At 33.9% G+C, this 16,225-nt stretch overlaps 2 protein-coding genes across 4 annotated transcripts in view; one reads left to right on the plus strand and one right to left on the minus strand.

Annotated features, from left to right (window-relative positions):
- The window catches only part of LOC148625645 (LITAF domain-containing protein-like), a 33,333-nt gene extending 21,116 nt beyond the window's left edge, over window positions 1-12,217 (minus strand). Inside the window, exon 1 of one of the 3 annotated variants that reach the window (XM_088569297.1) lies at window positions 12,168-12,217. In XM_088569297.1, coding sequence (XP_088425423.1) covers window positions 12,168-12,170 — 3 coding nt within the window. In that variant the 5' untranslated portion in view covers window positions 12,171-12,217. The remainder of the gene's footprint in view (window positions 1-12,167) is intronic. The other 2 variants (XM_088569300.1, XM_088569296.1) reach the window with 2 other exon arrangements.
- LOC148625646 (uncharacterized) lies at window positions 1,225-11,011 on the plus strand. The gene is made up of 10 exons (XM_088569295.1): window positions 1,225-1,347; window positions 1,739-1,813; window positions 2,025-2,116; window positions 2,350-2,617; window positions 2,757-2,827; window positions 3,218-3,938; window positions 4,177-5,334; window positions 5,659-7,788; window positions 7,971-8,279; window positions 8,653-11,011. The coding sequence occupies exons 1-10, from the start codon at window positions 1,344-1,346 to the stop codon at window positions 10,257-10,259; spliced, it is 6,435 nt and encodes a 2,144-aa protein (XP_088425421.1). The 5' UTR covers window positions 1,225-1,343; the 3' UTR covers window positions 10,260-11,011.
- Window positions 12,218-16,225: the final 4,008 nt, after the last annotated feature.

A 16,225-nucleotide genomic window follows, 5' to 3' on the forward strand; every position in this document is an offset into this window, starting at 1 on the left:
AAAAACTCATATTGTTACTACTTTCTAGCACAATCATCAGTGCAATTGTCCGATTAGAAAAGTGCACATATCCTCTGCAGGTTTTACTGGAGGACTACGAATGACTCATTATAGTACATCTAAAGGCAAACATAAAGTAACTAGCAATTTTTTTTAAATATATTTTTGAATGTCAAAACTCCCATTTGTCGTAAAACGTATGTCGTTTTTCATTATTACATGAGGACTTCAGTTAGATCACATCTATTTTTTCCTAATAACTGCCAAAAGATGACATTGAACAAACATACTGTAAAATAAAAAAATATAGGTAGCCCAACTTAATTTCAACATAATTGAGCCTAAATATATGCGCGATTTTTACATTTCATATAGATTCTGTAGGGACTTTTCACACTTTCGCTTACTTCTAAAAAAAAACTGGTAGATAAAATTTCTCAAAAAGTTGAATAAAGAAGTTTAACACTTATTTCATATTTCAAAAAGAAAATTGGGGATCACCGATATTTTTTTCCTGTAATATTTAAAAATAACCCCCGTTATATTCCCCGCCAATTATCGCCCCTTGGATTATAAAATTAATATTTGTCATTTTACAGTATAAAGGTTTATGCCAAAAAAACTTTTTGAATAATTAAGTACCTTTCTGTGTAAGAATCAGGCAACGAGTGGCACATTATTTTCCTCAATTTGGTCTTTTTTGCCTCAAACATATTCATATACATCAAGAAACCAACTGAAAAACTATTTAAAGTTACCCTGAAGCATTGGTGACAAAGATAATTTTGACTGCTTATATAAGGAAAAAGTTTTTTTTCCATAGTGCATTCTAACTAAATTTAACCTATAAATATCTTAAAAAAGCCAACTTTACAAACACTTTGACAGTAATTTTTTGAGGTTATGAGGTATAAATACTTGGATAATGCAATAGAATCTCTGTGTATTTTAAACTTATACACATTTTATCTGATTCTTAGACGGAGAAGTACTTTCCAAACACTATTTATTTATTTAAAATACGTACTGTTGTATGATTTTGCAAGATGATAGAAACGAATGTTCCGTATAATAGGTTTGATCTACTTTAAGGACAAGAAATTGATAGTAAATGGCACAACAAAATATTTCGACGTCGTAGGTCTCTTATATTCTTATGCGCATGCACAATTTAGGTCACAAAGCCGACGAAACGTCATAAGACGTTACCAACGTCGACGCAAACTTCCGCCCAGCGCATTTGCGATGGAATCTTTGCTGTGTGAAGATTGCCTGCAATAGCTCCATGTAGTAGTTTGTGATATTTCGTTATAAGCTCGCAACCTGTGGCGAAAATTGTAACGATGGGTAAGTAAATTACTAGTAGCTCTACCCTAGAGAAATTTAAAGCTTAAATATAAGATACAAATGTAGTTGAAGTGTTCTGTACCGTGATCGAAAAATTAGTTGTGTCACAGAAGTGGATTCAGGGGAGGGATGTGGGTTAGGGGTGTTAATTTTGTGCCAAATATTTGGGCCAAAGCGAGCAAATTATAACCTGGACCCCGTATATAAGTTTCTGAAATCGCCCGGTGTCACCATCGTGGGATTTTTTATGTGTATTATCACCAATAATTCCATAACTATCAATATAAATAGGGAATGCTATCATTGTATTATATAGCTTTAAAAGGGGTGTCAATGATCGAGTACAAGCACTGTACTCGGAATATAATTTATTAATGTTTTCTCATTTCAGATATTCACAAAGAATGTCGGATATCCCAGTATATGTTTCACATCCAAAAGATCATCGGACCCTTGTCCCCGGATCGTAAGTCTTATTTCATATGGGCATTTGTTATGAGAAACGTTAAAGCTGCTTATAAACGAGTTCTTTTAAACGATGACGCGGAGTGCAGTTTTGCATGAGAACAAAATCTCCTACAATGTCCAAATCACACACGTTTGAATAGTTTCTATGGTTTGAATTGAAATTTTATTATTACTATTTTTACACTTTACATTATTTCTTAATTTTGCAGAGCTTGATGGGTTCAAAGATATTTCGGACTTACAGGAAACAAAAATCTCTGCTGCAGATGCTCATAGATTGGCAGTGGAAGTCAGATCTAAGGTATTAGTTGTTACAATAGGCAGAAAATAATGTATTGAGACATTCTTATTCCATATTTTCCTATATGATCCCAGTAGCTAAAGATATAGAAAGAAGCAAATCATTTCTGAAATGTTTATATATGTAGTTCAGACGATATAAGAAGAAAACAATTTCTGCAGACATAAAAAGTAGGAGATTTGCAAGCTTATTGTCTCATATTACTTGACGAAGTGTTTTTAAATACGTTTCAGAACTGGAATAACAACAGAGCAAAGCAATTTCAAAATGTATCATATAACACCTGGTTGTCACCATGGAAACACGAGGACAGTCACGAAACAGAGGCAGAGAAATTACTAAAGGCTACGACCATTCTCAAAGAACTAATCCCTAAATACTTCTGCGAAAACCACACCGATCCTGTTCAACACGGAAAGAAGGAAACCGCTAGAAATGGAAATACAATTGACGTAACTAAACTCAAACAAGTGATGAAAAGAGCCGTTGAGAGGTTGTCAGGTAAGGTTGAATTTGAAGCTCGCATAGTAAACAAATAAGTTGTTTTAGTTAAAATACTTAGATGTCTATTAAAAGATCTCCAATTGATACAATGTTCTTTGTTTGTTTTATTCTTAAATTGTAATTATATTTCATTTAGAATCATCTATTGTGAATGTTGAAGAGTTTATGAGGCTGTGTCTTGAGGAACTTGATGATGAAAATGACCAGGTATGCAAAAGATACTCTTAAGGGGAAAACATTTTTCTTATATTTCATACGCATTTTATTTCATCAGAAACAAAGAAAATCAGGATTATCCACGGTAAAAGTACTAACCCAAAATTTCAAAAAAGAAAGTGATGAATGCTATTGTCATAAACCAATATGATTAAACTATATAGACGAACCATCCTTACTTAGACATAAATAAAAAAGTAAATAAATAAATAAATAAATAAATACTTTGGACCATAGAACAGGTGAATTACTAGGGTAAGCTTAACTACAACATTCTACAGCATTTTATTTTTAGAACGCCTTTTTATAAAGGAAACCCCCCACAAATGATAAAATGGAATAACTATCATTTCAAAAACTGACAATTTAATTAATTTGTAGGCTGAACACTTAGATCAAGCTTGGGATAGTCATAGAAATGTTACCAAAGAAAAGGAGAAATACGACGAGGAGTTTGAAGTTAGAATGACCTCTGTCATAGCGGCTACGATAAATGCATGTAGACGACGACTACGCAAAATCGAAAGTAACCAACGAAAAGTACAAGAAACAATTCTTACGGTGAAACCGAATGTAAATCATCTCAAACCTAAAGCAATGGGAGATACAGTCGTGAACTCAAAGATGCCTATAATAGTTAAAGAGGCAAAAACCTCCATAGAATTTCATGAAGACCAAATGAATAAACTAGAAGTTGTAAAAGAAACCAAGGAAACGCAAACTTCAGATAAAACCAGAATAGCAAATCACGAGAAACTTCAAAGAACATATAAAAAGAAAACAACCTCAGATTGGTCGTATCCGTCTAGATTTTCTTACTATCTACCAGAAAGTGCCGTACCAAAGAATTGGGCAAAGAAAACAAATTCTGAAGATGATTTGATAGACGATCATTACCACAGAGAAAGGTTGGTGGTTCCGAGGCTGGATCTCAGCTTCACAAAATATGAGGATAAAATTGACGTTTCTCATCACTCCACCTACAGCTCCTACTGGTCCAAAAGCCTGTCATCTGAAGGAAGCTTTAGAGAGTGGCTCAGAAAGAAAGGCGTCAATGACTTTGCAGAAGAGCAGGACAAGGAAAAACAAAAACCGAGAACAAGTAAGTACTACACTTTCTAACAAATACTTTGCTCTACATGTTTGCCAAGTTTCGTTGCAATCTTGTTAATTCTAAAAAGTAACCAAACGTTCTTTTTTTGTAATAAAAAGAGGTTTGATGTTTCTAATGTTTACATTTTCTACAATGATTGAAATCTAACGATAACATTCTTTTTACCGGTAATAAACAGATTTATATACACAGTAGTTATAATCGCAGGAATAATTTATCGTTTTAGATGACGAAAAGAAACCTAAGAGTTCCAACAACGCCAATAATAAAATATTTGGAGAACGAACACAAAAATCAACTGAAACATCAAGCACGGAAACGGACGAAACATTCAGTGTTGATGGAAGCCTAATTAGTCTTTTTAACCGACAAATGGATCGTACAGAAATCTGGGTCGAATCAACATTAAGTAAAACGGAAATTATGCGTAAATATGGAAGTGATGTTTTAGATAGTAGCGAAAATTCAGACCAATCAGCAGTTAGTTCTTACACGACGGACTGGACACCGGTCTCTCAAAGGATGACAAATGGGTCGGATTCATCAGATTGTCAGTATTGGGCTTTGGAATATGCAGAACAGAAAGCTAGTAGGCAACAGCAATCAAATGATGATAAGCTGTGGCCTGAAAAGCACCATTCAAAGCAAAACGAAGAGCTAGTTTTGAAAGACATTGAAGAAGAACAGTCATATTCTTGCCCCGTTAAAGAAGCCTTTTCGTGGAGCGATATATCGATTTTTTCAAGAAATGGGAACACAGTCCCCGCACATGTATCAAAGGCCATTATTCCAGACGGAAGATCCGATGAACCACATGTTGTAAAACAAACCTGTAGTGATATTTCTATATTTTATAGAGATGGCTTCGCTCCTACAAAGAATGAATCTGAAATTTCTACTCCTTGGGTAAAATTCCAAGATGGTAATTTTGGTGTTACAAAGTTTGGAAGTTGTATGCAAGCAGATGTTGTACCAAATAGCAACGATATTGAACTGCCTAATCAGAACAGAATAGCTTCAACTTTTCAAACGCAAAATACCCACATAGCTGTTAATGACGTATTTTCATCGAGCAGCAACTCTTCCTTAAAACCAAAGACTCCAACCAAACCACACAGAATCATTTACCAAGAGGAAGAGACCTATGAATCATGTTCAAGCCCTGATATTCCTACCTTGGTAACTATGTATGCCAATAGTACAACAGAACTCGATGTACAAAATGACAGTTATCATGCATACAAAGCAGATGATGGACAACATACAAGGTTTACTGACGATGTACAGAATTGTGCTGGTGAGGATCTGAAAAGTGACATCACATGGAAAGATGAAATACCACTGATGGCTTACAATCTGGAACAAAAGAGCCCTGTTATAAAAGGTAAACTAACTCATAAAAAGTAGAGAATGTAAAATATATAAAACGATCACGGAAAATGGCGGTTGAGTTATAAGCCGAAGTGGTGAAAAGAAACACTGCAAGAAAATGAGACGCCGTCTATAAATGGAAATATTGGATTAATTTGTACCGAGGTATGCTTAAAAGTGATAAGTATAAACTGCTTTTAAGCAGAAATTCGCTTAGCAAACAGATGCAAAGATAAATGAATGTATTTTTATGTATTGATGCAATAAACATGGCACAGAAAAGCTTAGAATAAGTTATAAGATAATAAAGTATCTGCACGTTTTCATTTTTTAATAGGAAAGCCAGATGCAGTCGACAAAATAAGCAACACTACTGTCCGGTCAGGTGATAGTCACGTGGCTCTACATTCCATTAAAGCTGAGGCTGGAGAGGAAGTAGACACTCTATCAGTACCAAGCAGCTATGGGTCCTGGAGCAGTAATGGTCGCGAGTATGACGAATTCAGAGAATTTTATAGAGACGAGGCATACAAGAATGGGGAATACATAGTACCAGAGGATTTACCAAAACAGTTTCTACCAGGACCAAATGAGCTTCGTCAAATCCAAGCTGGCATCGAAATAAAATGCGAAACTAAAGGCCGCAAAGAAACGATGGCTCCAGATTCACATCCTGGAAAGAGGAAACAACAAGATATGATGACCAAATCATTTTCTGTCGATTCTCTTAAAACACTATCACCAGCTACTCAAATACAAAAGGAAGAAACCAATCTATCCCAGAAAAGAATAGCCGACACACAGTATCTCGGTCAAATGTCTATAGGTTCGAATTCGGGAGTGAAACTTGTATTTGATAAAGTCGAAAAAAGAGAATTAAAAGTTGAACAGGATGGATTGAATGTCGAGACTAATACAAGACAAATTTCCTCCAAATCTTCTATGGAAGTCAAGACCAAAAAGAATATAAAAAGGGCAGAACAAAAGCATGTCGATCAAAGCATGAGCGTGGAGCCCTCTACAAGTGGAGTATCTTATAAATCTGATTCTGGCAATTTACATGTGGTGACAAATATCCAACGAAAACAGCCAAAGGAAGACGAACAAAATATGAAAGTCAAGTCTTTTATTGGTCAAGTATCCAAAAAATCTGAAACTAAGAAAGCCAGAATGTTCGATGAAATTGAAAGAAATGAACCAATGCTTGGAGCCCGAGTTACAAAACACAAATCTCTCACCAGCCAAATATCTACTAAATCTACATCTACTGAATCCAGGGTTTTCAATCGAGTCGAAGTCATGCATGACGGTTCAGATACAAAAATCGCATCTCTTGCCAGTCAAATATCTGATCAATCAGAAATTGACGAATCCCCAAAGATCAGTGATACTAGAAGTAATGAACGCGGGTATTCCGGAAACATGAAAATTGAATCCCTAACAAGTCAAATCTCAGTCAAATCTGACGAAACGAAGAGTTTTGAGAAAATTGTCACGCAAGCAAAAGTCCAGCATGACTTAAAGGTCGAATCTCTCACAGACCTAACTCTGAAGAACAATTTTGTCATGGAAACTGGGTCAGCAAGTAGAGGCTTAAGTCCCCTTTCTGAAAAAGCAGAAGCACTTCAGAATGAAGAAAAAACTCACTGTGACCTCAGTACAGGCCATGTAATCAATATCTCACCAACTAAAACAAATGATAATAAAGGTAATGAATTACCATGGGACAGTGAGGAAAATGTAGAACAAAATAAAGATATAAGAAGCACTGCTGGAAATGATACTGAATTAAACAAAGAAAGTGATGCTGATTCACCATGGGATAGCGATGAAGACGAAATCGTGGACCCAAAAGATGACATGAAAGATAATAATGTGGTAGATACAGAATCACCATGGGACAGCGATGGAAGTGATGATGAAAATAAAAATCAATCAAAAGTAGAAGACGTCTTTAAAGGTGATGGAAAGGATAGAGAAGAAAGTGATGTCGAATCTGCTTGGGATAGTGACGAAAATGATAACGATGGGCCACAATATGCAGGAAATGTTCATCAAAACGAAGAAAGCAACAATGAAGAAATTGATGCTGAATCTGCACGGAATAGCGACGAAAGTGGAAAAGAAAAACCAAGTAACGTAGAAAACGACCTTGGAAATACTAAAAATGATAAAACTAACGAAAATGAAGCTGAAATTAACAAAACAGAAGCCGATGACAAAATATTTAGAAACAAAACCTCCGTTCATACCGAAAGTACCAGAGAAAATGATAATATAGCAAAGCCAAATGCCGATGAGGTTAGATATGAACAGAATTCCGACAATTCTTCTTCCGGCTGGGATAGTGAAAGCGACGACGATTCCGATGATAGTAGAGGAGGGAATGATTACACTCAGAAGAACAAGCTAACACATGTACCCGTCGAAAAGTCAGTAAATGGTGCAGCAGCGAAACATGAAACAGGTACTTATAGATCATTCTGCATATAAAACAAGTTAAAGTAGTCTTGTTTTAATTCTACATAAGAAATATTTCAATTTGAAAATTATGGAAGTAAACGAATATGCTTACTGAAAAGATGCTTCTCGTTTAATCTCATTTACTTTTTACATTGCATTATCAAAGTATACCATTTTCTTTACCAGAAACAGTATCAAAAGAGAGTCGAAGCTTAATTGATGAAGACAATTCCATTCAGAGCAAGGGAGATAATCCAATATTTGATGGTGACTTGTCGGTTGGAACGCCGAGGTTTTTTCGCTTGCAAAGAGAAAAAGAACAGCTAAATAAAGCTCAAAATGAGAAGTCACAGAAAAACAACAAAAAACATGAAGCTGTTGTGAGTCCTGTAAAAAGTGACAGTGACATATCCAGTGAAACAACTGGTTCCTGGCAGATCAAAACTCCAGTCAAACGAGAAGCTGGTCCAGACACAAGAAAAAGCAAATCAAATGGTAATTCCTGTGTTCAATCACATTCAGAGTATATCTGTTATTGTTTAGAATGCTTCTTGATTCCCTGGAATTTGAACACAAACAAATAAAGATAGCATAAACAATTATGGTAGTTCAAATGTCGTAGGAAAATACTACTAGTTTGAATTATAAAACTATGAAAGGTTATTATACACACTTTTTGATAATTCTCTTTTTTAATTTTTTAATAAATATATTTCTAAACAAGTTAATCATCATTTGAAAATATGAACGTTAAACTGTTTTGCAGTTTTATTCAGCTAAACACGTCAGTTTTTACTGGATGTATTTCAACATTTTGTTTTTTGTCTGTAATCATTTAGGTCCAATAACATTGCTTTTATCTTTTTAGATGACACTAAAGCCGAAGACAAACATAACACAAAACCATGTGATTCAAGTCACGCAAAGGAAAAACAAAGAACAACACAAGTTTTATACAATGGCGCATTAGTGATTAAAGATGGTGGCAGTGGAGATGATACGTCAGATGACTGTTCTGTGATTGATATGCCTCCAGATGAATTGGAGAAATGGAAAGCAAGACATATTCCGCAATATGATTATGATGGAAATCATGAGCTTGAGGAAGCCATGTATTACAATGATATGATCGAAAATAACTTAACGTCTTCTGGTGGTGATCTAGCAATGGCTAAAGCTCAATTCTTAGCAGCAGTGGCAGATGCATGTTACGTTGAACCAATAGAATCACTGTCAGCCTACCCATATAGTAATCAACAAGAAAATAGGTTGCCTCAACCTAAGCCTTTCCAATCACTGCCAGAAATGACAAGGATAAAACCAAAGGATCAAATACAAATTCATGGTATGGGTGAAAATGTTGCTGTTCCACTTAAAAAAAGAAGCCTCGCGCCCATCCAGACACGAGGTCAGGATTTACAACAGCAGTTACGAGCACTTGATCCTTCGGAACTCATGCCATTACAAAAACCAGGCAAGTTGACGCCACTGCAACCACTGAACGATGTTCTTACACAGCCTCTGCAGCGTCAAGGTATACTTAAACCACTGGCTCCCATAAACCTAGCATCACCTCGCAAAAAGGTCAAAACGCAAAAGAAAAAAGCGACAAAATCCAAGAAAAAGGAAAAGAAAGTGAAACAAAAAGAAAAGATAAAACAAAAAGAGATTGTCACCGAGCCGAAAAATAGTTCAAGCACGGAAACATTTTCTGTGCCTTCATGTAATGAAGCAGAGCTAGCAGAAATGCTAAGGATGGATGGACGTACAGATTATCGTATGAAAGAGAGCCCAAACAAGATGTTTCGGACGGGTATGGACCACCCGTCTGACGTTAGAGGCGTAAATAGATATATGGCAGACGACTTCGTAAGAGATGATTACGATGCCTATCTGGAATCTAATTATAGATCTTCTACAAGAACTGTAGGAAGGATGGATGACGACTTTATAATGAATTCTTACGATTCGTCTGATTCTGATATTCCACGTAGAAATGTCAACTACAACAGCAAAAAGAATGATGACATCAGAGTTAATATGAACGAAGTCGTAGGTCATATTAGAAAGCGTCAATCGCCTCTTCCAAGTGACTTACTTTCTCCATTGATAAAAGATGACGGAGGTTCTTCTAATGGTGTCACCGAGAAATTGCACAAACTTAATGGGAACGATACTGAGGAAAAGAATGCAAGTCCAATAAAATCCAAATGGATTCCTGAGTATAGAACATGGGAATCTCTGAATTTAGTTCCCGGGCCAAAATGTCAGCTTTTTCAACCAATGCATGAATCGCATATTGAAGATCCTAAAGCATTTAAAAGTCAGAAATTTGATCTGAACCACGGATCCAAGTCATTCCACAAAAGCCATCTTTCAAAATGTGTAAAGGACACATGTTCGGGATCTTTAGGATCCCTACGTCTAGTACAGGCCAACGGGTGTCCTAAGATCGAATTGCAGCACAATTATTAGAGTGGCAAATTGTTGCAGAATGAGAGCCTTTAACTATAAACTAGTTATAAAATACAGACAAAATTTATGTATTGTCAATTTTTACTATTTTTTGTTTTTCGCGTGTTGTTTTTTTATATGTTTAATTTTTATAATGTTATCTTTTTATTCCTTTTTACGATAGAATTAAGTTTGTAACGATTGCAGTTTTCTACGGATTTGTTTTCATGGCACACATTTTATGCGAACTCACATTTTTCCTTGTCAGAGGAGGTTAAAACGGCTTAGCATGATTTTATATTTTAGACATTTAAATAGCAAGGACCTAACACGTTTTTAAATGCATGCCTTTAGTTCTTAAAAAGATACAAAAAGAATATGTTTTGAAAACGCGTCAATTCCTTGTGGCTTGAATATATAACTCACTATCTATTGAGGTACACATTTCTTATAAAAAATGAAGATATCTACTAAATTATGATATCTACAAACTGGAATCAATTTAAATACGGCGTGCCATACTTTATAGTACACTTTCACAGAAAAAAAAAAGTGTCAGTATCATGGTAGGTTGCTCCAATTGTTTCTCGAAATAAAAACGTTAGTTCGCACTCGAATGGAAAACCATGATTTACAATAAATAGCCTAAATCGGCAAAAATGAACCACAATGTCTTTCATGTTGAAAAAAAAAACGCCATTTGTATTTTCATAACTACATGTTATTGCATTACTGTATTGTATAAGAAAATTTAATAAAACGTTGATAATAAACACATATTTTACTTGACACTTTCTACTAACTACGTTAAGTGATACTAAACCATTTTTTTAAGTACAGAAATGACGAAAATCAGTTTCGAAGAGCAATCAGGAAACTAGACTGAGTATTCGGAGTACAAGCAAATCATAAATAAATTGTTTCTGTTTATAGTTATGGTTGTGAGGGCAATATAACCAAACGCGGACTGCCCAAGGGAAGTGATATGGAACATGAAAATTGATATTACCCGAGTTGTAGACGAGGCGCAAAATCAGTTTTCTAATCCATATCGCAACCCACTGGCAGGCCACATTCGGTGATGTTATGGAAACATATTTACGTTTCCGATAATCGAAAGATATTGCCGGATTTTTTTTGCAAAGATTCTGTCATGACATTCTTCAAAAGAGAATGGTTTCGGATAACTTAAGATTTATTTTTTTCCACATTATTTATTTACACATAGTACCTAAAATATAATGTTTGGATGTTCATTTTCTCCCATTATCTTTCGGATCAAAATATTTATTGTCATAAGGTCCGAGTCAAAATATTATTTTTATAATAGAGATTTTCGCGATGTAGGTGCAAACACTTTGAATTTCCTGTAAATATTTATTTGAGAAAGTAGTTTTCACGAGAAAGTGTAGCGTATACCTAGCGGTGGAACCAATTGAGATTGCTCAGAAAATTAGCATGAAAGTATTTATTCTTTCAAGCTCTCCCCGGTCATTCCCTGAACTTTTCCCAGAGCTATTTTGGATTTGTTTTCAGAATCATTTTAAAGAGTTAAACAAAGGGCTAATAACGTCCGTAACACCCTTTTCGTCGCAATTTCCTCAGCAAAGTATATAAATCACATCTGCAGTTCCAGACATTGACTGGTCTATCTTGTTTCAATTACTTAACACCGGCTTTAAGCATGTCGGTGGATGCTGTTCATAGTGTATATAATTAGCTTTATTAATACTCTAAACAAAAAAAATGCTATATTATGAGACTGGAAGCAGTGTATTGTGTATTAAAAAAAATTAACAAACAAATAAAGGGTACTGTTTTTTTAGATTAGTACTCGGTATGTAAAGATGCGATCATGTGATGCAATGGCGGCAAATGTTCGGTTATAGGTTGTGCCTAACAACACTTAGTAATGATCCAACTACTTACCATATTTCAATTCCATGTCAGACAAACGGACATCCCAGTTACGAATTACGTCATGTAAACGTCAGATTTTTTTTTATTGTGACGTAATCATATTTGTGTATGACAAATGTTTTTTTTTAAATACAAAAAGCCATATTTTTCAAAATTCACAAAATGATGGTTTAATTTCAAATATAAAAAATAAAAATAGGCATTTCCTATCAAAGCCAGCACCCTGAATTTCGCTATTCAAAAGGTCATTTTACCATCAGCAGCACCACCAGAATAATCCTTTTTAAAGTAGTTTCATAATTTGTACCTATCCAAAACGTTTGATAGTTCTACGCGGAAGACGGGAAAAGACGGAGTGATGTTCCGATTCCTATATTTCGAGTGTATAAACTCGGCAATCAATGATGTGAACGTTTATGTGAATATTTTGTTTACTCAATACAAACATGCAAAGCTGTTTCCAATGTTCACACTGAACCGGGTTTAGGACTTGTACTGGGTGTGGCAGAGGTGCATCTGAAATAACAAATACACACCTCTCTGCGAAGATAAATGGTCAGTTTGAGGAGAATTTTTTGCAATGGTTTTATCTCACGATCAGAACAGATTTTCATGAGATTTATATGGAAGACTTGTTTTAACAATATCCCATTCAAGTTCGATTTTGAGGGACGTAAATAAATACGTGATATTTTGTTACTTCGAAAAAAATTAACTTTAAGAAAATGGATTTTGTAATCAAATACCATTCTCCTATGCGGATGGGTTGTTTTAACCCTGCCAGAGTTATCTCTCTTTTCATATTGCAAATTAGTTTGCATATTTCAATTCACGCCCTTGTGAGTATCATGATAGGAGCGTAATACTCCCAAATTGTAATATTTGTTAGTGGGTAATTTTCACTTGGTACTTGGTATATTCTCTACTCAAATTGAGATTACCTCTGTGAGAATTCACACTCATTTGTTAAAAAAAATAAGGGCTTGATAATAAAACAACGAATGGAGTCTACTGAAATAATAAACTTTCAAAGAAAGAAGGTCGTTCTTGGTACATACATAATAAAAATTGAGGAAAACTCACGAAGACCGGCAAGCTTTTTTCATAATAATTCGACATATAAGATTTTTCATATAATATATCTGATATCTAATATAAATTCGCACATATGAAATATCTTTTATACTTTTTAAATATATTAAGATTCATAGTATACAAGATATCTCATATTTAATAAATAAGATATAAAATAAGATATCTTGTATAATGTATTAGATTTCTTATATAGTGTTTCGGATATCTAATTAAACATACGAGATTTTCTTTTTAAAGCGTACTAAGACATCTTGCATACTAGTTTGATGTAGCATACAAGATATCCTAATTATGTGCATTTATCAGGTATCTAATATATTATTTCTAATATATTATATTATAATCTTATATAGTATATACGATAGTTTGTATATAAGATATTTTATATGTTCATTAAGATGGTTCATATTTTAATTGATGTGTCTGATATATTATATGAAATATTTAAAATGTCGAATAAAGATGAAAACGGCTTTCCATGGAGACATTCATCAAATATGTACTCTTACAATATATCATAATAGTTACCATGAAAAAAAAATAATCAGTGGGAACCATTTGATTTTAAAGCTAGAGGGAAAAAAAGCAGCACACTGGGGAGAAACCTGAGCGTTTAACACACTTCCGGTACATTTCACACGCTCTCGATTGATATCTGGTTAGGCGCTTGCTTATTCGTCACTTTGTCATATTTACTAGAGGAACTTAAATAACTCCTAAAATTTTGTTCAAAATGCGATGATCCTATAGAAAGTAAATTTTGGTGATTGAACCCATAATCTGATGTAGACGTTGTTTATATGACACTACAGATTCTACAATGTTATCATGCTTTTATTCTCTTAAGGGACGTAATGTCAGGTTTGGAGTATCCACCAAAGGTGAGAAAAGCACAAAGAGAATGCCTAATATGGGAAATACGTAGTTAACTAAGGTTGCCGTTAACTAACGGGAACAGTTTTTCATCGTCTTTTGTTTTGTTTTTTGTTGGTTTTTGTTGTCTTTTTTTTTCACTTAGTATTTATGGAAATCAAAAGAGAATTTCGGTCTTTAGATTTTACATCGTCTATATTCTATGTTAACAAGATTAGAATCATGAACAAACTCTTCATTTATTTCAGTAATCCGAAGTCGCCCATCAAGTTTTTATTGTGATGGTCATATAGTAAGTAACCATGAAAAAGAGTAATCAAGGGAACCAAAATTCGAATAAAATCAAAAGATTATCCAATTCCAGACAAAACCTATACTGGGAAAATGGACACACACAACAAAGAATATGAAATAACGAAAATAATACGGACAACTGGAGTAAATGTGCAACCGTACTCCATTAAAATACGGTAGCATGGACCAGATGTATTGGTGGGGTTTTATTAACCGATATTAAGAGATTAAAAATTAATTGATTCGGGTGCTAGGATCATTTTTTACCCTGCTTTTTTATTTTGAGAAGAATTGCTTATATAAATAGGACTATCTGCCTTTTTTATTTATTTTTCTTATGGGCTGACCTGTCTGTTTATTTCTTGGAAATTTCGATCCCTCCTTTTGTATTTAAAATTTGATCCTAGTCCCCCCAATGGTAGTTCCCTTACCAAGATATTTGAATCCACCCGAAGTAGATCAAGTTATGTATGGTACCAAGGCTACATATTTATGATTTTTGTCTCGCCTTTGGTTAGGTTCTTTGTAACAGTGACTATGGAAGCAATGGTAGGTCATTGATTGATAACTATACACTTTTGTTTAAATTAAGAGAGAAATAGAAGTAAAGAAACATTGAACTCTTCCCAAGAACAATTAAAAGTGTCGATTCTGAAATCAATAGGAGGACGTGCATAGTTTGGGGATAATTCCAATTATATTTACTTTTTCTATCGTGTTCCAATCTCCCTTCAGATTGCAGTACATATAAATTGAATTTCTGTCAAAACCTCTTTTGTTGTTATATTTCTAAAGCGGGAAATGTAAACATGGTATCGATGTTCCCCCGCTTCTCCAAATTGTATACATTCATAAATATACGAAACTAACAAAGGCATGGATAGGGGCCCTTGAAATTAAACAGATTTACATAATATTCCCTTTTGTAGTTAGTTAATAATTGCTTTTTGCGCTAACAGTGGGACACCAGGACAGTGGGTATTGTTCAATTACATCTGTTTTGTGACAAATATATAGTATTTTTTGATAAAATAGATCCGCTTAATCAATATATAAATAAGATTATTTACTAATGAAGAGTTCAGACAAAGAAATCTAATTATTGGCGAGTTAAAACAATATTGCCATATGGATATACTCTCAAATTCATCTTCAAAATTTTCAAATTTATTTCCGTTTTATCATTATATGAATTCATCTGTAATTCCAAAATTTATATTGACAAAGAGAATAATAAAAGCACGATATTTTTCACTTAGATTTGTCAATATTAGACTAACCCATTTTTTTTTTATAGTTTTCTTTAGAATAATTCAACATTTCTTCTAATTTTCTTCTTCTTTTTTCATTTAATTTTACGATAAAATAATTTTATAAACACTTCCTTCTTAAGACTTGAATTGTATTAAAACTTCATGGTAAAAATATTCTTCTTGTAACAAAATTAGCATTAAATGCTTGATCAACATTACTGTTGTTTCAAAGATAAGTTAAGTCTAAAGTTACCAACTTTAATATATATACCGAATTATGAAATTTAACGGACGCGACGTTTAAATATATAAAACTACTATATGAAATAAAAATAATATTTTAATATTACAAACAATTAGGTTTAAAACTTTGTAATCATAATTCTAATTTTTGAAAAGGTGTTACGAGTGTTCCTGTCTGGAAAAAGAAATCAGAATCGAATCAATGACTGAATCTGATTTTATACTTCTCCATATCAAAATTGCTGTAAGCAACGCTTTCCTTGTATACATTGCATTATGGTCGAGAAAGTAAAATGAAAGATAACTTGA

Source organism: Perna viridis, chromosome 2 (assembly GCF_037379345.1).
Source record: "Perna viridis isolate PV_CMFRI_1.1 ecotype Kerala chromosome 2, ASM3737934v1, whole genome shotgun sequence".
NCBI lineage: Eukaryota > Metazoa > Mollusca > Bivalvia > Mytilida > Mytilidae > Perna > Perna viridis.

Coding starts and splice junctions, on each gene's coding strand:
- LOC148625646 (XM_088569295.1), top strand. Junction 5,335..5,658: donor AAAGAGCCCTGTTATAAAAG/GTAAACTAACTC, acceptor ATTTTTTAATAG/GAAAGCCAGATGCAGTCGAC. Junction 7,789..7,970: donor AGCAGCGAAACATGAAACAG/GTACTTATAGAT, acceptor TTTCTTTACCAG/AAACAGTATCAAAAGAGAGT.